The sequence below is a fragment of the Toxorhynchites rutilus genome, chromosome 1, assembly GCF_029784135.1.
Source record: "Toxorhynchites rutilus septentrionalis strain SRP chromosome 1, ASM2978413v1, whole genome shotgun sequence".
NCBI lineage: Eukaryota > Metazoa > Arthropoda > Insecta > Diptera > Culicidae > Toxorhynchites > Toxorhynchites rutilus.
This window is the reverse complement of record NC_073744.1, coordinates 92,990,211-93,011,732: the sequence shown is the minus strand read 5'-3', so window position 1 is coordinate 93,011,732 and position 21,522 is coordinate 92,990,211. Positions and strand designations below refer to the sequence as shown.

General features: G+C 38.9%; 1 protein-coding gene across 5 annotated transcripts in view; it reads right to left on the bottom strand.

The window, feature by feature from the left end:
* The window catches only part of LOC129762195 (inhibitory POU protein), a 136,166-nt gene that overhangs the window by 71,103 nt on the left and 43,541 nt on the right, over positions 1 to 21,522 (bottom strand). For all 5 annotated transcript variants that reach the window (XM_055760225.1, XM_055760222.1, XM_055760223.1 and 2 more), the window contains exon 3: positions 11,808 to 11,864. In XM_055760225.1, coding sequence (XP_055616200.1) covers positions 11,808 to 11,864 — 57 coding nt within the window. The remainder of the gene's footprint in view (positions 1 to 11,807; positions 11,865 to 21,522) is intronic.

The window sequence follows — 21,522 nt, the reverse complement described above, 5'->3', positions numbered from 1 at the left end:
AGCGTCTGAAGTTGCGGCTCAAGTAGCGTCTGTCTGTCTGGCATCCATAGCTGAGATGGCAAACCCGTCACGGAGGATAGTGTCCTTAGGCTAATCACCCATTGAACCCGAAATCGATCTTTCAAGAACACCGGCTACCTTCGGGACATGCACTACTGTACTCTGACTTACGTGGTGACAACGCTCCACACCACCGTGAAGTAGGCTTCCCGCTCAGCGTGTGGACCCACGCGGCACTCTTGAAGTAGAAGCCTAAAGCAGCAGGGTGATCGTAGCCAGATTCAGAACACGGGTGCGAAATCTTACGATAATCCAGAGTTACGCATCAAGCAACGCTGCCGAACCACAGGAAAAGGAGAGCCGCCGTCGTGGAAAATATTCCGAAAGGTGACTTCAACGTGAAGATAGGTTTCGACAACTATGAGCGCGTCATGAGACGCCACGGTCTAGGCGAAATGAGCGAAAACGGCGAACTGTTTGCAGAGTTTTGTGGCAACAACGACATGGTGATTGGTGGCACGCTCTTTCCCTATCGACCAGCCGTGGGTCTTAAGTGATGGTTACGCTGAGAATCAGATTGACCACATTTGCATCAGTCGAATGTTTAGACGGAGTCTGCTTGGCGTGCGGAATAAACGGAGTGCCGACATGGCTTCCGACCCCCATATTCTCATCGAAGAAATCCGTCTACGCGTAGCGCGAGTTCAACGGAAGGAAGAAAAGCTCGGTCGTTGATTTAACACACGGCGACTAGAAGATCCTAACGTGAAAAGGTCCTTTGTGGATGAACTTGGCACCAGAGCCGAGGATGCTCCTGTTGGTGGCAGCGTCGAGGACCAGTGGACCGCCATAAACAACACATTCATCGCAACCAGCGAGAATCACACGAGTTAACTGTAAACCCAGAGAAAAGAAGGGACGCCAAAGTCGTGACAGAGCGGCAGAGAACCAAGAGAGGAAAGATACAGCTCGTCGTCGGTATCGTCGTCGGACCTGGAAGTAAAGCGCTCGTATCGACGGGACAAGCTCGCTAACAAGGAGGAGAGAATCGCTACAACCGGTAACCTTCGCCTCCTCTACGATGTTTCACGAAGCCTAAACGGAGGAAGGATAAGTACTAAGATGCCTGTGAAAGACGTGACAGGTCTTCTTCTGTAGGAGTATTGTACCACTGCGACCATTAGTTCGATCTATTGTAGTGACGTGACTGGTCAGTTGATAACCGACCCTACTGATCAGCTGTAACGATGATTCGAACACTTCGAGCAGCTGGTTCAAGTCCCCGCGAGCACTAGCCACCACACCCCAGCGTAAGCCACCTTTTTGTTTTGCATTATCAGCAAAAATCTTGCATCATTTAGTCGTAAATGACTGGATGCAGGGCATCCTTACCAAGGTTCCAAAGAAAGAGGACCTGACTGAATGCGACAACTGACGAGGCATCATACTGCTGTGCGTAGCTCCCAAAGTCCTGTGCAAAGTAATCCTCAACCAGGTTAGGTAAAAGTAATCCTCATACGGGATTTAGAGCTGGTAGAGCCTGTAACGACCACATTGCTACGCTGCGCATCATTATCGAGCAAATCAATGAACTCCATGAGTCTCTTTGCCTGGTGTTTATCGATTATAAGAAGGCTTCTGTCGGCCTCAACCACGATAACCTCTGGAGTGCCCTGAGATGCAAGAGAGTTCCGGATGAACTAGTCAATCTAGTATCAGCGCAGTACGAGGCCTTTGCTGCAGAGTTTTGCACAACGGGGTCTTATCTGACCCCATCCGGGTCGCGGTTGGTGTTAGGCAAGGCTGTTTACGAGAACATGGAGGGCATTATCGACTGTGAACCGAACGGTGGGCTCCTTTGGGAGCCTTTTAGGATGGAGCACCTCAACGACTTTGGTTTTGCTGATGACATTGCACTATTATCAATGCGGCACTCTGATACGCAGAGTAAGCTTGACGAATGCTCTTCCGCAGCTGGCCTAAAAATTAATGTCAACAAGACGAAAGCTTTAGATGTCAACACGGTCACGCCATCCAGGTTCACAGAAGATGGACAAGCAGTGGAGAAAGTCGGGAGTTTCCAATATCTTGGTAGCCAGATTGCGTCAGATGTAGGTAAGAACATCGATATATGCGCGCGGATCAAGAAGGCGAGGGTTGCTTTTGCGAGTCTGAGGAAGACATGGAGATCAACTCAGATCAGTCACCACACCAAAATCACAGCAGAGGCAGTTCCAGAGGTTCCTGGCGACGGAGCCTCACAAACGAGATGAGAGGAGTCGACCCAAATTTGACCGGGACACGGGTCAAGGCGAGAGTTGCGGATTGCCTAGGATGTAACAACAAGTAAGTAAGTAAGATGTAAACAAGTCACTGTTCTGCAAACCTGAGACGACCCCTCACTTTTCTTACTCTTCTTTTTGGAACGACCAAGTGCGAGCAACAGGGATGACAAACCACACGAGATTCCAGTTTCCGAATGATATAAGGTTGCTAAAAAATATTTTTTTCGCGCTCGAAAAATATCTTTTTCGTATCATATATTCTACGAATAGTAACATTTAGTTGATGTTGTATAAAAATGTTACATATTTTGCAGCGAATAATATTTTCCTGTTATTCTTCTTCATGAAAACTAGTTCGAGAATATGTACCGTGAACATTACATTTTCAAATATTATTGGCAACCTTTTAGAATTGACCAATTAGCAGTCGGTCCGAGTTTGACAGTTGCCTGGACTCGTCTCAGCTGAAAACTAGAGAACAGCTGTCAAGTTTTCGACCGCAAAGAGTTTATATTCATAACTTTTTGTTGTTGGACATGGTATCGTACAGGTCATAAACATTTTTACTTGAAAGGATAGTAATTCATGCTTAGTTGACGACTTTTGTTTATACTGAGTACGGTTATCTATTATTTATAGAAGCTTCGTTTAAATCCTTGAACAGGTTCACTAAACATTAAGATTCGTTTAGAAAAAGTATGAACTGATACATTGTTGAATAAAGTATAAGATTCGTACAGTTCCTTGCTGAATAATGATGATAAGAATAATGATAATTGCCGAAGAGTTGCATCATAGATGCAAGGACTGAAAAACCAAATGGAACACAAAACGCCTATCTGCTAACATTTTTAGATACTTGAATATGACTCCTCATGGTGATTCTAACGTCTACATAGTTCGGTGGAACTAAAAATAAACCATTTACTCTGGAAATCGAGCTTAAATGTATTTTGGTAACCTTTCCGACAGTAGCTGATCAAATTCTACCATTGATTGCTCAACTAATGGCTAGCAATCAATGTACAGGAGATACGTACAAGAGCTGTAATATAACGACAACGCCCCATCCGATTGAACTTTTATCAGCCGTATTCGCCTGAACCGGTCCATCTCTATGAAAAATGTTCCGCAAGAAGAAGGCTCAGTTGCTCTTTACTTGGCCGACTACAAATAAGAGGGAGGAGAGGAGAATGAAAAGTCGAAAATGGAAAGATAAATACCATACAAAAAAAAAGAACAGAACTGCAATGACTAATGAGACGAACATCCTGTCTCTTCTAGGAATTCTCATGTCCGGAGAATTTCGGACACAATAGACAAAATGCCGACGACCCCAAGTCCTAAGGAAGGGGAATGGGAACCCCATAGGTGTCAGCGCTCGAACCACCAGTAGTGGGGTGAGCATTGGGTAACGTGAGAATAGCCACAAAAACCCCGTAAATAGTTCCTCCAAGCGAGCCCGAGCCTGTCGTTTCATTATCATTCCTCCTGTTCCCGAGTATGTTTCAGGTGTTTGAACATCGGCCACCTAGTGAAGGACTACTTGAGGCTTGATGGATCTAAACTGTGTAGAAAATGCGGGATAGGGGTCATATTTCCAGCGGCTGCAAGAAGCAACCGAGGAGCATACTTTGCAAAAAAGTGGACGATAACGACCATACGACGAGAGGCTTGAACTGCGGATATAGCAGGAATGGTCGCCATTCAAGTCATGGGCCAATATCTCATCCAGGAAATAGTGGGGGTTCTGTCTTGAAGGTCGAAAAATAATGAAATTTCGTGATATAGTTTCGGATGTTAGGAATAAAGTGAAGTATGAGGTGTGATTTTTTGAGTGTACGAATAAAGATTATAACGCTGTTGACAGTTGGATGCCTGAATGCTGTCTGAAAATCCGTATTATACTGGTGGTATCGGTTCTGAAGCCACGGGATGTCGCAGAACAATGCAGGACATGCAACAAAAACTCTATTTTACCGACCTTCCAGACCGGGGTCCCCCCCTAAAATGACTCGAGCTGGTCTGGGCCGCAGCGCTCAAAGTGTGACAGAATGAACATTGTTAAACGTACCATTCAGAATTCAACGCTGGGCACTTACGTCAACCTCTCACCTCACATCACTAATAAATTCCAAGACGATTGAGGATCCATTTTTTCAAGGACTGAAACGGATAAACTCCCTTGCAAGGAATATCATATAAAGGCCTTACATCGAAAACCTGTTTAAAGATTGTGCCCGACAATGTAGATCTCGTGCGGAAATTGCCAAATCATTGCGCAAAAAGGATTTGTAATTACGACCGGAGCCGTTGGACAGAGTCCATATTAATTATGCCGAAACTTCGAGAAGATCCCTAGCAAAATCTTCAAACCTTCCATTCTGTTTACGAAGCGACACCCAACCGGAGCGTTGTAAATCATTAATACAACGTATGTTTTATACATACAGAACCATCGCTACGACCCCAGATTTGTTTAAACCTCAACAATTGTTAACATCATCTATGAATAACATGAACAATATCCTGTTCGATCGACACTATGAAACCGTCAAGAGGGAATTTTCTGCTGATGATTTGGTGCATGCAAAGATTTAAGATTATTTCCGCTGTTTGATAGAAGAATATTTCACATTTATTCCGATGTAAAAAGGCGATAATTATGAAACATAAGTTTGATTTATTGCGTTTCGTAATAGTAATCAATGAGGATTCATCACATTGATCATTTTGTGAATAGAGAACAAGCATTTGATTATGCTGCTTGCAGCTTGTGACAGAGGTTCCATCGAGAAATGTGAGGTGAAAAAATAGTTTCTTCAATTAGTTTAATGTGTGGCATCGAAAAAGTAGACCTGTATATCACTCATGTTTTCATACCCCAAGCGGTTAGGAAGTGCAGTTGAAATAATCAACTTACTCTTTCGATAAGGTTGAAACGGGAAGGGAACGTACTAAACTATATTTGCGTTGACCGCTGGTCCCTGTCCCGACAAAATATAATTACATACCAAACAATTTAATAATGGAACATTGGCTTGGCCTCAGTTGCATTGAATATGTGGTATACGACATAATATACAGACGTTGAATGTGTTTCAGGTGGAAACATATTTCCACCATGAACACGTGACCGGATGTTTTTTGTGGTTTGTCAACTGCTTTCTACACTAGCAGATGTCGGGCAAATATTAACCATGTGTTGAATACTGGAAAATAATTTCCAAACATGATAGAACCTCTGATTGGTGGAGGTGAAAAATGAACTTGCTTTTTAATCGAAAACTTGCGATTCCGAAAACTTACAGGGGTTATAAATCGATTCGTAATTACATACTGTCAGAGAAATTCTTATCAACTCGAATTGAAAACTAGAAATTGACACTGATGTGTTATTAGTGGTTTCCATTGATGGCATTAGGACATATGCAATATACCACGGTATCGTATGTTCATGTGAGTGGTATCCTTTCACATCGACATACAACGCAAAATGGTTATTAAAATCCGGCAAACATGCTTTTTTTGGCGGGGAAATCAATCTTCATTCGGACTATTTTTAATTTTTTTTCGTAATGATTTCGGGGGAAAATATGAATGAACAGAAAATATATCAGCCATTCAATGCCAAACCGATATAGTGGTTCTCAGATTTTCGTGAAAAGTGGTAATTTTGTTCCTTATCGCAAAATATTAGACCCGTATTGTTTTATTGTTATTACAGGTCAGACTCTATTACCCGGAGACTCGATTATCCGGAGTATTTTTGATTTTTCCTATTTTTAGATCGAAATATTTCTATAATTTGTATAATAATTCCATATTGAATAATCAATATGGATATCAAATAAAAGGGATTGACTAGTACAGTGATTTTCAACCGGTGGAGAATTCCCCCCTAGTGGGGAATTTGGTCATTAAAAGGGAGGAATTGTGCTAGGGAATATTGCACATTTACTTCACTTTCAAGATGACAATGATTAGTAAAAATTGCCACAAAAACTTTATTGGATACACTAAAATTTGCCATCCTCGGCAAACATTTCCAAATTTACGTTGGATTGAACAACTTCGCAATGTTTGAAAGACTTTCGTCAGTGAATGATGATGGAACAGACGACAAAACAGTACAGAAGACCATAAAAATTGAAATTGTACAGCATTTGTTAAGACTTTTCACAACAAATTGAACTTGAAACATAATTTCCTTATATCAGAGAACATGATTTGGACATGGTTTGAAAGGCCTTCCGACTGACGGTGATGAAAGTTTTGGATCAATTTCAAAACAAACTCATCGACCTACAATTGATCGATACTTATCCTGATATGTGGAGTAAGCGTTACGAGTGTTGTTGTCTTTTGCGTAGTATTTATGTTAAACAGGATTTCCTACAATGCTGTTGATGGAAGCAAAACACCGTAACAGAGTGCATATCGAAGATCACATGAGGTGTGCTTTTCGTTTTCAAGAATTACGATTTTGGCGGAGGTTGTTCAGGCGCATATGCCATCCTGATTTGACAGACTTTATATACATTTTGTGTAATTAGATACAAGTATAAAATCAACTTGAAACTCGTTCGAATTCTTTCATTATTTTACTGACATTCCACAGACCTTCTTACAAAATATTGATACGAGGGGAGGGGGGTGTTGAGCAGTGGGATTAATTTTCGTAAAGGGGGGAATGGAGCAAAAAAGGTTGAAAACCACTGGACTAGTAGAACACAGTTATTTATGAAAAATGCAAATCCAAAATGGCGTCCACCACAAGATGACGCCATATATATATTTTTCACAACCCCATCAATATGGGTATCAAATGAAAGGGCTTGACTAGTAGAACACAGTTATTTATGAAAAATGCAAATGCAAATGTGTAACAAGATTTTTTTACCCAGTTGAGCTCCCACTCCTTGTGTACACGCGCTCTGGCGAATGAGCACACTCCGGAACACAGATGAAATGTTTTGTTGTCAGCGCCGCTTTTGCGCCCAGTTTTACGCTGAATTTTGCGCCGTGCTTGCGCCGTATTTCTATACTGCGCGCTTGAATCTGGATTGCTCTCTCTGTTGAGATATTTTTCTTCCTACAAGCGTATACGGCTCGCATGGATGCGCGCTGTTGTGTTTATGCTTTGCTTAGAGCGAGCAAAGACAAAGCGGCCGCTAGAATTTGCTACAACAACAATTTCTTTTCAATGGTTTCATTCAGCTTGCCCTGTTTGTATGTATGTTTGAGTGTTTGTAGGGTTGTCCCACATTAATTGAAATTTGACCCCGTTCCTGATCACTGATTGATCTGAAATATGGAACATACCTTTAATTCCACTGTCATTATAAAACTGCTGAATGGCTTGACTTGGAGAATACACTACACTATAAACAACATAAATTCGAAAAGGTCGCCGCCACGAAATGGTCGACTATGTATTTTTTGCAATCCCCTCAATATTGGTATCAAATGACATGATTTGACTAATAGAATAAAAATATTCCTAAGAAAGTTAGGTAAGAAATAAAAATGAAAAAAAAGTTGACTGGTTTTATTGTAGAGAAGTATACTAGTGATATAGATAATTTACTAAAAACTAGTAAATAAAATATGTAAAAAAATATTCAAGTTAAACGGTTCAATGTACAAAAAGCTAAACAAATGATTAGGCAAGTAGCAGTTAGTAGTTATCACATTCGCTCCTTCTTTAATCTAGGGCAATGATGAGACTAAAATAAAATCGTGGGGTATATGATGAAACAACTAACTTTGGATAATGGCAATCCAACGTTTATTTCTTACCTAATTTTCTTCGGAATATTTTCATGATGTAACTGTATTCAAATAATTTCATTTGATACCGATATGGAGGGGATAGCAAAAAATATATAGTCTACTATTTAGTGGCGGCGACCTTTTTGAATTTATGTTGTTTATTATGTTTCGTGTTCTCTAAGTCAAGTCATTCAGCCATTTTTTAGCGACGGCCAAATTACATTTTTCAAGATCATGGAATACGCAGTTTTATAATGATAGTAGAATTTCGGCCAATCCAAATGGCGGCCATTTTGGATTTGCATTTTTCATAAATAACTGTGTTCTACTAGTCGAGCCCTTTCATTTGATACCCACATTGAAGCGGTTCTGAGAAAATATGTAATCCGCCATTTTATAGCGGCCGCCATCTTGGATTCTCAAGATCATGGAACACGCAGTTTTATAATGACATCAGAGATTAAGATGTGTTCCAACTTTCAGATCAATCAGTGAACAGGAAGGGAGTTAAATTTCTATGAACACGTACGACGCCCAACGCGACGTTTTTGAGTTTCTTGCAGATCAAACTTAGTTTATAGATAACTTTTAAATGATCTAGCAATGTTTGTTTCCAATTGAAGACGAATTGATGATTATAACACATGCCAAAGTCATAATATAGGGGTTTTGCAAAAAACTGCAGTACAAACCATCCGTACTATAAATTAATAAAAAGTATAATATAAATAGTATAATATTATGGTTATGATTTAATTATTTTTCTTCATATCCTATAGTTACATTTAGGTGTCTATTCTATCAAATTCCTTCTAAAAATACTACTCAATTTGAGCGAGGAAAGTGTCACCCATATCTGGGTGACGGGGCGTCGAAAGTGTTAATGTGGTACAGACATGCGCTGCAGACAAAGTTACAAAGTCACAAACATACAAACGGGTCAATCTAGATAAAACCGTTTAATAAATAAGTGCAAATCATTTTTATATTACGTTTACCAAGAGAGAATTCGTTTTCTTTTACGACACGATTATCCGGAGTGAAAAAAAATCAATACTCCGGATAATCGAGTCCTACCTGTATTAGGTTATTATTAGGGTGCCCATTTTAGGGTGGTCCGAAAGATCACACCTCTCTGATTTTTGGATATGTTATGTAAAAAACTCAGCTTTCAAGATATTTAAAATATAGCGCCCTCTATTTTTAACCGAGTAAATTAAAAAAAACAAATACAATCAATAATTACGAAAACAAAATTCTATTTATCCGCATGTGTGAAATTTTTGAAAAAATACTAACTCATTAACTTCAATTTAGTTCGAATTAGTTCGAAAGTTATGACTCAAAAAAAGGTAATTTTTTGAAAAAAGTGGAAAACATTCATTTAACGGACCGCCCTTAAATAAAAATGGCACCCTTATAAAGAGTAAAAAATACGGGTCTAATGTTTTGTGGAAAGGAACAAAACTATCACTTTTCGCGAAAATCTGAGAACCACTATATCGGGTTGGAATGAAATGGCTGATACTCGAATTGTGTTTTCTGTGTGTTTTGACTGGAATAAAATACAATGCGTTGAAATTTTTCATATTTTTTGTGTGACAACCAGTTTACATGGCCAAGTGTAAACATTCTTATCCCGAGATTGATAAATTACAATCTCATTGATAAACAGATTAACTAAATTCTACTTGGATAGTTTCCTGGTTACTTTAAAACAAATTTTAGTTAACAAGCATAATCAACAGAAACCAACATATTCATTAGCACAAAAGCCAACAACCCTGGTACCATGCACCCCTACAGGTTTGTTTCGGAAGAACTATGCCACTTGTAACCACGGTATGTTCGGTATTGGAGTTATTGTTATTCTAAGCACGCATACCCTACCCGAAATGGTAGTGGATGGAAGCAAAAATCGAAACCCGTGTGTGGGAATACGCCAAGTTCTCGATTCTATGCTGTGCGGCATTTACTCATTCGTTGAGCTCTTATGTTACTCTAGCTTCGTATGTTGTTCCAGGCCCGACGATGTTTGATTCGGTACCTACAAGCATATAAACACATATCGTGTGGTTGCTATTTTAGGCCTACATTTTACATTGAAGTAAATAAATGTAGAGATAGTAAACACGTAACTTTGGAGCTTAGAAAATCTTTCCTAGGAAACGAATATCGTTTAAACCGTGGTACTACTGCCTTTTGTTAGTTTGAAAGATCATTCGTTTGTTATTTTAGCTTTTTGGTACCATGACACGCAGAACCAGAAGTATGACTATCTACCCTTACTGTATGCCGTTTGTTGAACAAAAAGAAATAGAGCAAGAATGGGGGTGAGTGAGGGTGAATTTTTGTTACTGTAACAGGTGTATTTGCGCTACGAGGGTGAATACTTTTCGTGTATGCATAGGGTTGAAAGCGGAAGGATGGTAAAGCTTCATTTATTTACACGCAATACATTTCAAGTGCCTCGTCCACAAAAGATCCGTTAAGGGTTCGAAGTAATTATTCACCCCCCGTTTTATTTCCGCCGCTCTTCGGTAGAAGTGCACTTGTAACGATTACTCGAAATTGTCATTATCGTTGTTAAAAATCAAAGCAATCCAAAATATGTTCGCTGTTGTGTTTGAGCACCGTATGATGATATGGAGTGAAAGCAAATACGCTTTCAGCATCAGTGCGAGAGGGAGTAATGGCTAACGAAAAAAAGCATAAGTTTCCGGAAGCGGATTTTTCAGGAATTCCCAAAAGACATTTAGTTCTTGAAAAGCAAAAACAGTACTTTATGAAACCAACCCTATACTGTTACAATCGATATCCATTAGTAACTTATTTTGTTCCATATATGTACAACAAACTGACATAAAACAAAAAAAAAACCTTTTTTTAAGTTTCATGGGTTTCTGACTTTGGACGCGTTCATAATAGTCTCAGACGATTCACGTGTAGGATGTCCAAAAACTTCAGCTTAAAACACTTTCCTTTAGAAATTATACACCTACTCCAGTGCTTCTACTATTCTGGGAAACGATCATCCTTATTCTGAAATTCGATCGACACAATTCAGGCAAGGCTCGATAGGATATCAAACGTATTCCGCAATCCGTTCACTTTATTAAATTATTAAAGTATAATCTGCTCATTACAGAACAAAAAGTTATATTAAGACTGGCAATGAAAATTGTGACAAGCTAAAGCATTCTTTTCTAGGATTGGGACTACTACTATGATTTCGACTATATTCCAGATTTCATTGAAGATTTTACATTCCGAAGGGGAATTAATGAGTAAAATTTGTGTTTAACATTTTTTACAATAAATATCGGAATATAGATTGTTTTTTTTTTTCTCAAATTTTAACTGTGGCAGACTAAGCATTTTGAAGTCAGGGGTTACTGATTTCTAAATTTATATGCTCTCGTGATTCTCAGCATCCTGGAGTTCATAACTCGAGTTACGGTTAAAACAAATTTAAAATTAGAAACATTGAGAAACATTGCGCGCACTGCCACTGCTGGCAAACTCGACATGCTGGCGGTTTCTCCAGTAGATGTTGGTTTCGTATCTACCTATATACAAAACAGATTAACAAAATGCCTGAGAGCTTGATATTACGAATGTTTTTTTTTTTTGCAACATCAACTGAGACCCCGTATGACAGTAGTCTATACTTTTCTGCATATCGAAGATGAAATAATGAACGTAAATTTTCAAATAATATTTATAAGAACAAATGTCAAAACTTACATTATGCCTAGGGGACCATGAATTGCACATTATTGATGCATCTTCTAAAAATCGACTCTGAAAATAGATTAAATATAGATTTCACGTTAGATATATGAGCGAATTGGGCTGTCTATGGTCGATTAGGTATTCATTTTCTTTCAATACAGTAGAATCCCGGCAGGATAGTGTGGCAAGGTTACCGCGGATAACGAAAATAGCAGATAAAGCAATGTGGATAATCACAGCGCAACCAATGAAACCGGAAGCAGCCAAATGTCAGCCTCCGGACGAGTGGTCTTACAAAACATAAGAAGTGCCGCTTTGCGTAGACTTGAAGAAAATAAAAGGAATGAAATAAGCTAAGCATTGTTATAATAGTAGTCCAATAAAACAACATTAGATTGAAACCATTACAACTCACGAAACCTTGATACTGTTGATCGTCGGTGTAAAAAAGTCGTTTCAAATGTTTTGCACAGAATGGAGACACTGCTAAGTGAGGACGAATTGTACTGTTATCATTTGGGTATTCAGCATGCATTCGGTTGACTGAATGGTTAAAAAAACAAGACGTCTGAATTTGTCTTTGAAGAGAAGGGGTTCTTTTTTGAAGTTTAGGATCTGAATCTCAGTCTAATAAGTGCAAAAACTCATCTTTGATATCTCACTGTACTCGAATTAAAGGCAGGCGTCATTGCTATCGTTTATTTAACAAAAGGCGTTCGAATTCTTTTATCAACCAAACGTGTGTTAAATGTGACCATACGGAGGTCCGGAGGTCAGATATTTGACATTTTTTTCAGATAATATTCGGTTTGAGTTTGGCACACTAACTTGTTTGTAACTCTTCAATTATCAACAGTGGCAAACAAAGTCAAATATTCAACATGGGAAAACATCGACTGAAATATTTAACGTAACGTAACTATGTACTGATAAGTTTGACGAACAGATTTTATGCATTTAGTAACTGAATATTTGCGTGTCGTGTTTTGTGTCGATTAAATTTGATAAGTACAAAAGCGTTAAATATTTGGTTTTGGTCAAACAGTGTATAAGCACTAGGGTGCCAATGAATGGAATGGAAAAAATCGACCATAAAATTTCAAAAAGTTACCTCATACAAAATGTTCACCACCTCGGAAAAATACTCTATGCCAAATATCAGCTCTTAAGGGAGAGTGGCGCAAAGCGGTCAAAGTTTGAGTTTTTTTTAAATCGAAAAATCACCCACCCAAATCACCCAAACCGGGATTTTCAAAAAAAATTGTTAGTGCCAAAAGTCCTAAAAATGCATGAAACGTTGAGATCTGGTGTCATCTCGAAAAAAAAATTTTTGTCAAAAATCGACACGCAGGGACTTAGTTTTTTTCCGGAATACGAAACAAAACAGTTTTAAGTGTCAATAAAAATAGTTATCTCGATTTTTCATTTGGCGTTTGTTGCGAAATGATGATTTGCACGATAATATACCCTATGCAAAATATTTGCTCATTCAAACTTCATTTATTAGTGTTGCAGACGTTAAAATTTGAGTTTTTTTGAAAACCAAAAAATCACCGAAAATCGGGATTTAAAAAAAAAGTATGCCACATGTCTTAAAATTGTATGACACGTCGAGAACGCTTTCTTCTCAAAAAAATTTTTTTTGTCAAAAATCGACTTTTCAGATAGAAAAACAACCAACTGCCAAAAAAAAAATTTTTTTTCACTAAAATTTTTTTCAGAGATAACAGTAAATCTCAAATTTCAACGTCTGCAACACTAATAAATGAAGTTTGAATGAGCTAATATTTTGCATAGGGTATATTATCGTGCAAATCAATATTTCGCAATAAGTTCCGAATGGAAAATAGGGATAACTATTTTCATTGGCACTTGAAACCATACGTTTCGTTTCGTACTCCAAAAAAAACTAAGTTCTAGAGTGTCGATTCTTGACAAAAAATTTTTTTCGTGATGACACTAGATCTCGACGTTTCATGCAATTTTAAGACTTTTGGCATAAATTTTTTTTCGAAAACCCCGATTTCCTTTACTTCCCCCTTGGGTGATTTTTCGATTTTCAAAAAACTCAAACTTTGACCGCTTTGCGCCACTCTCCCTTAAGTCCGATTGAGCTAATATTTGGCATAGGGTGTTTTTTCGAAGTGGTGAACATTTTTTATTAGGTAACTTTTTGAAATTAGAGATGACCATTTTCATTGGCAACCTAATGAGCACCCTAAGTATCATCACCAATACGGACACAACTAAGAAGCGAATGAACTGCAAAGTTCAAAGCCCCTGAAAAACAAAGTAAAAGAAGTGCGCAACTACTGAAACGATCTCCGTACAACATATTTATGATTTAATTCCGTGATTGCAAAATGATGCGGATTGCTGGCTGTGTGTACAACTGCAGCAATTTTTGCTCAAATGTTCCCAAAATTCTTCACAATTCAATCCAAGAATCAATCCAAGAAGGAGTAATCCAAATGTTCCATACGAACTTTTGATTTCTCCCACAATTATTTGTGCTTCTTGAAAATTCATTAACCGGACATTCCATTTGCCTGTCATACGGTCCGCTTCATTATTCATCACCATCAATATGATGTATACGGTGGTCAAATAAAAATGCAGTGGTAATTTTCAAATTAATTCCTCTAGCATTCCACCATTCCAACCTTGCTTTTCCGTCTGGTTTGTGTGCCCATATAATGTGAAATGAAATGTTTAATTATTCGTCAGTTTTTTTTGTGGAGTCTTTCCATGCTGTTTATCCCGAAAATGAAAAAACGTTTGTTGTTTTATTAGGTATTCTGCTAGGTTGCTTAAATGTGAAACAATTAGGACTATTGTAGCTTCAAAATCATTTGTACTCAAAACTTTCGTCAGCTGGTTAAATTTCACATTGAATTTTTATATCAAATATATTTCATACCTCTTTTTGAAAACCTTTCAACTTCCGAAATTCAAATTCTTTGATATATCACTACAAGAAAAATATTCAAGCCGAATTGTGTGTGAGTTAATATATCAGTTTTTATTGTTTTACCTGTATTTTGAATGGAACAAAATGGTAACGAAAAAAGAAAAAAACCAAATGTCGTAAATTTCATCGTAAAAATGAGAAATTTGAGCATCTTATGACGGTACGCTACGCGACAAGTGTAAAATAGTAATATCCGATAAAACTACACAAACAACATGAAATTTGTTTGTTCGAATCAGAGCGTATAAAATTTCATAAATTAGATATGTTGACTTTGAGACCATTTCAAATGACAGTTTGGAGTTTAGCTATATGATGAATCAAAAAGTTCCACTTGATTTGTACCAAATCTGAGTACCTTTTGGGTCATAAAAGGTTAAAAAATCGGTTGATGTTGTGTCTGTGGAAGAATTCGTTTTTTTGGAAACTACTCGTATGTCATATACAGTAAGTAGAACCGAGGAAGGCAATCTGGCGTAGTGGTAAAATCCATACCTCTCATGCAATGGTCACGAGTTCAATTCTTCCAAAAAAGGAAGTAAAAGTGACGAACCAGCCAGAAGTGTTGAAAATCACTATAATAGAGAGAAAAAACATATAGAACCGATACAAGATTATTATATTTCTAGAGAAATGATCTTAAAAATTTTCAGTGATTTCTAAAAATCTGTGATTCCGTAATAACACATGGGTATGAAATATACATCATTGAAGTTTTGGAATTTCTTACTCAGGGGAACTGTGAGAAAGATGGACAATGTGGATAAAATAGACATGCGATTGATTCGAATAGTTAATTATATATGAGGATTCTGTGTGCAGTGCGGCTCCGATAAGATTTCAAACTCGATTATCTTGTAGTTATATTTCGGTGGATAAGTCGACGTCGAAACGATTTTAGAAATGTACCACACAGGTGAGTTCATTTGTGAGAAAAAAAATTGTATCGATGGGGTAAGACGGACAGCTGCTAATGCAGATGAAATGAACCGAGAAAAATTAGTGATGCAAAGAGCATTCAACTTTCGCGTACTCCTGCTTTCTCTCAGTTTGTTTATATTTCAGTTGCTTAATTGACAAAAGACGAGATACGGAAAGTAAAATTATTCGTCTCCCGAGAGAATTACATTTCCTTCCCGTCGTACCCCCAACAGAAAGCAAAAGATCCTATTATGATTTGTCTGGAAAAATATCTTCTATATTTAAAAGCGCTTAAAAACAGAAAAAAATGTTTTTTTTTCATCACCCATGGACAATGTTTGCCGATTGATTCTTTCACTGAATAATTCGTTTTCGTTCGTTCAAATATGATCTTACATAAACCATTTTCCCCAGTAACGTTCTTTTACTTTTATGTGCTACAAATCATGACTCAAAAAAGAACGAGACAACTCTGCTTCGGTTCTGACACACGAGCCAACAAACCAAAATAGTCAGGTTCCGGTGCAGAAAGTTTATTTTCTTCTTTGCCTCTAACATATACATATCGAACCTGATCCATAAGTGAAACATAGAATCGAAGTGTGCAATTTTTCAGTGTGTGGTTAAAATGATCACCTGGTGATGGTAAATTGAACACCTGCATATATCACCGTAAATGGGATAGATTTATAGGTTGTTTCATGCCCAAATTTGTTTAAATTGTGAATTGAGATAGTAGGTATCGTTCCCCGAAAAAATCGCACCAGAAAACAACTGCAACAGAAACAACCGCTCAGAAAGTGTGTAGTAGGCAAGAAATATTGCGGCGCGGGAAAAACATCATGGGTAGAAGACGATCTGTGATACCGTGCGCAGGTATGTATACGATTTATAATTTTGTGCCGGACAAATGTAATCCACCTTGCTAGAAGATTTTATCCTATGTTTCAAACTAACCGGGCAGTCAGTGGAATACATGTTTGTGTGCGTCGACGGTGGACCCGACAATTAATCGATCAGGCTTCTTGATATTATCAATCCAGCAATTTACGTCAAATTAATAGGCTTTCCAACCGACATGGCAACATTTTTGATCTTTCACTTGTCAGTGAATCAATAGACAATGACAACATAAACGACCCACTCATCGCAATCGATGAATGTTATCCGCCGTTCTCTTTAAGCTGCAGCTTTCACACGCGATATACTAATGATGTCTTGAAGAGCTTCAGGGGTATAACTTCGCACGTTCATCTACCGTATTACGTCAAATCGACAGGTCCTCTGTCTCGAACTGCCAGGACATTGATATTGCGGTCCACGCATTCTCTGCTTCTGTTTGACTGGCAATTGCTTAATGTACTCCGTTGAACCGTTCGCTCCGCCGCCGTGGTCGAATGAAGAATTGCGAAGAAGGAGAAGATGCAGCGAATTCACTTATAAGAACTTCCACAAATCACACTCTCTTGGAGGCGAATGAACTGCAAAGTTTAAAGCCTCTTAAAAACAAAGAAACGTGAAACGTGAACACACTCTCTTCCTGATCAAATTATCTTCCACATAGCTAACCGCCGTTACTGGTACTTGAACGACCGACTTTACCGCAAATACTCCAGATCTATCAAAAGGAACCTCAAACGAAATCCAAAATAATTCTGGAATTTCGTAAATTCGAAACGAAAAAAGGACTGGCGTTTCCTGGGTCAAAGAGTCGTAAACACTAGTTTGGAGCAATGTGAACTTTTCGCCGAATTCTTCGCTCTGTTTGCGAAGTTACGCATGCAAATGAAGATTCCGTAGTCATACTTGACTTCACTCCAAATAACGTGATCGAATTGGATACGTTCGAGGTCTCATCTGGAGAGTTTATTGCAGTTGTAAAGAAACTGGAGTCGTTGAACAGTTCCGGTCTAGATGGAATATCTGCATGGGTTATAAAAAAAATTCTGTCCAACTCATGAAGCCACTGCTGCGCATATCTAATTTGGCCTTGGCAAAATTCCCGACCGACTGGAAATTATCGTACATGTTTCCTGTCCACAAGAATGGAAGCAAAACTGATGTCAGATGCTATCGTGGGAATACTTCTCTCTGTGCATGCTCGAATTTTCTAAAGATCATCGTTTCCAACTTTATGTTCAACAGAACAAAAGGTCATATTTTTACATGGCATGGTTTCTAGCCCGGAAGAAGTGTGACCATAAAAGTCATTGAGTTGATCTCGATCTGTCTTCGAAATATCGGTCCGCGAAAACAAGTGGACACAATTTACATCGACTTGAAAGCAGCTTTTGATCGGGTTGAGCACTTTATTCTTCTGCGTAAACTGGATAAAATGGGCTCATCTGAGAAATTTGTTCAACGGTATGAGTCGTATCTTTGTAATAGAGCTCTTGCGGTCAAGATTGGTTCGTCAACTTCAGACTGGTTCTGTAACCCCTCAGGTGTGTCTCAGGAAAGCAACCTTGGCCTTCTGTTATTCTCGCTATAAATCAATGACGCAATTTTACTTCTGGAGAATGGGTGCCATTTAGTATACGCAGACGACACAAAAATCTTTGTAATCGTTGATAATTGTTAAATAGATAGTTATTATAGTTATAAATTACACGCTCTCTCGAAGCACTGTGTTTTCGGAGAGTTCATCTACAAGGTGCTCAAAGACAAGTTCATAGCAGGCCTTTGGAACGCCAAAATCCAAGGGGAGCTAATGATGAGCGCAGACGACACCACATTCGACCAAGCAGTATCCAAAGCCAAAATCTGGAGCAAATCGAGGAGGACCAGATGAAGATGAAAAGAAAAAGCACGAAGCACGCAAAGAAGCACGTTCGGTTTTTCTGTTGCGGTAAGCAAGGCCACATCGCCAGGAACTATTGGAGTAAGCGAAACATGAATGACAAACGACGACGATAAGGGTGAATTACTGGATTACGACAGCGAAGCCGAATTAAACCACGTGACGAATATTCCCCTGTTCAGGAAAGTATGACTAGAAGGCAAGTGGTTTCATTTCGAGATCGACTCTGGGGCAACCGTTTCCCGATTTGCGTATTCGGAAGTGTGAGGTTAAGTTAAAAATGATTTCTGGAATTTCACTTAAGATTGCAGGATCGATCCAAGTTGAGGTTAGGTGCGATGATGATCGATTATTCGTTTTACCGTTGATCGTAGTTGATAGTGATCGATTTCGTCCACTCATCGGTCGGGATTGACTAGACGTATTCTATCCCGATTGGCGAGGTTATTTTGTTCACGAATTGTGTGAAAGTGCATGTACGAATGTGTCGGTGAGTGACCAGATATGTGATCGAGAAAACAATGAGTTACTCTCTGCGTGAAATACAAACTACCATGAGTTATTCGCAGAAAACCTACAGCATCCAATGGAAGGTTTTGAAGCTAATATAGTTGTGAGAGACCATGCGTGTGTGTTTTACAAGCCGTATGAGGTGCCGTTTTCGCTCAAAGAGAAGGTCTAAGAGGAGTTAGATAGGCTGGTGAGAGAAGATGTTCTTAGACCAGCTCGAGACAGCGATTGGACATCTTCAATCGTAGTGGTTACTGAAGCGTGAGAATCTGTATGGATTGTAAGGTGACAGTGAGCAAAGTCATTTGCAATGAGCATGATCCGTTACCGAATATTAACGATGTGTTCGTAAATTTGAGTAGATATATATATATATATATACTAGCTAACCCGGCAAACTTCGTTCCGCCCATTTACTTGATTAATTCTCGAGTAATGCAGAAATTTGTGTTTTATTTGTATGGCAGCCACCCCTAAGAGAGGGGGGAGGGGTATCTAACCACCATAGAAACATTCATTGCACTCTAAAGTTTCCATATGACTAATTTGGTTTAATTTGCTTGATTAATTCTCGGGTAATGCAAAAATTTGTGTTTCATTTGTACGGCAGCCCCCTCTAAGAGAGGGTGAAGGAGTATCTTAACACCATAGATATTGATATTATATTCCATTGATATTATCAATCCAGCAATTTACGTCAAATTAATAGGCTTTCCAACCGACATGGCAACATTTTTGATCTTTCACTTGTCAGTGAATCAATAGACAATGACAACATAAACGACCCACTCATCGCAATCGATGAATGTTATCCGCCGTTCTCTTTAAGCTGCAGCTTTCACACGCGATATACTAATGATGTCTTGAAGAGCTTCAGGGGTATAACTTCGCACGTTCATCTACCGTATTACGTCAAATCGACAGGTCCTCTGTCTCGAACTGCCAGGACATTGATATTGCGGTCCACGCATTCTCTGCTTCTGTTTGACTGGCAATTGCTTAATGTACTCCGTTGAACCGTTCGCTCCGCCGCCGTGGTCGAATGAAGAATTGCGAAGAAGGAGAAGATGCAGCGAATTCACTTATAAGAACTTCCACAAATCACACTCTCTTGGAGGCGAATGAACTGCAAAGTTTAAAGCCTCTTAAAAACAAAGAAACGTGAAACGTGAACACACTCTCTTCCTGATCAAATTATCTTCCACATAGCTAACCGCCGTTACTGGTACTTGAACGACCGACTTTACCGCAAATACTCCAGATCTATCAAAAGGAACCTCAAACGAAATCCAAAATAATTCTGGAATTTCGTAAATTCGAAACGAAAAAAGGACTGGCGTTTCCTGGGTCAAAGAGTCGTAAACACTAGTTTGGAGCAATGTGAACTTTTCGCCGAATTCTTCGCTCTGTTTGCGAAGTTACGCATGCAAATGAAGATTCCGTAGTCATACTTGACTTCACTCCAAATAACGTGATCGAATTGGATACGTTCGAGGTCTCATCTGGAGAGTTTATTGCAGTTGTAAAGAAACTGGAGTCGTTGAACAGTTCCGGTCTAGATGGAATATCTGCATGGGTTATAAAAAAAATTCTGTCCAACTCATGAAGCCACTGCTGCGCATATCTAATTTGGCCTTGGCAAAATTCCCGACCGACTGGAAATTATCGTACATGTTTCCTGTCCACAAGAATGGAAGCAAAACTGATGTCAGATGCTATCGTGGGAATACTTCTCTCTGTGCATGCTCGAATTTTCTAAAGATCATCGTTTCCAACTTTATGTTCAACAGAACAAAAGGTCATATTTTTACATGGCATGGTTTCTAGCCCGGAAGAAGTGTGACCATAAAAGTCATTGAGTTGATCTCGATCTGTCTTCGAAATATCGGTCCGCGAAAACAAGTGGACACAATTTACATCGACTTGAAAGCAGCTTTTGATCGGGTTGAGCACTTTATTCTTCTGCGTAAACTGGATAAAATGGGCTCATCTGAGAAATTTGTTCAACGGTATGAGTCGTATCTTTGTAATAGAGCTCTTGCGGTCAAGATTGGTTCGTCAACTTCAGACTGGTTCTGTAACCCCTCAGGTGTGTCTCAGGAAAGCAACCTTGGCCTTCTGTTATTCTCGCTATAAATCAATGACGCAATTTTACTTCTGGAGAATGGGTGCCATTTAGTATACGCAGACGACACAAAAATCTTTGTAATCGTTGATAATTGTTAAATAGATAGTTATTATAGTTATAAATTACACGCTCTCTCGAAGCACTGTGTTTTCGGAGAGTTCATCTACAAGGTGCTCAAAGACAAGTTCATAGCAGGCCTTTGGAACGCCAAAATCCAAGGGGAGCTAATGATGAGCGCAGACGACACCACATTCGACCAAGCAGTATCCAAAGCCAAAATCTGGAGCAAATCGAGGAGGACCAGATGAAGATGAAAAGAAAAAGCACGAAGCACGCAAAGAAGCACGTTCGGTTTTTCTGTTGCGGTAAGCAAGGCCACATCGCCAGGAACTATTGG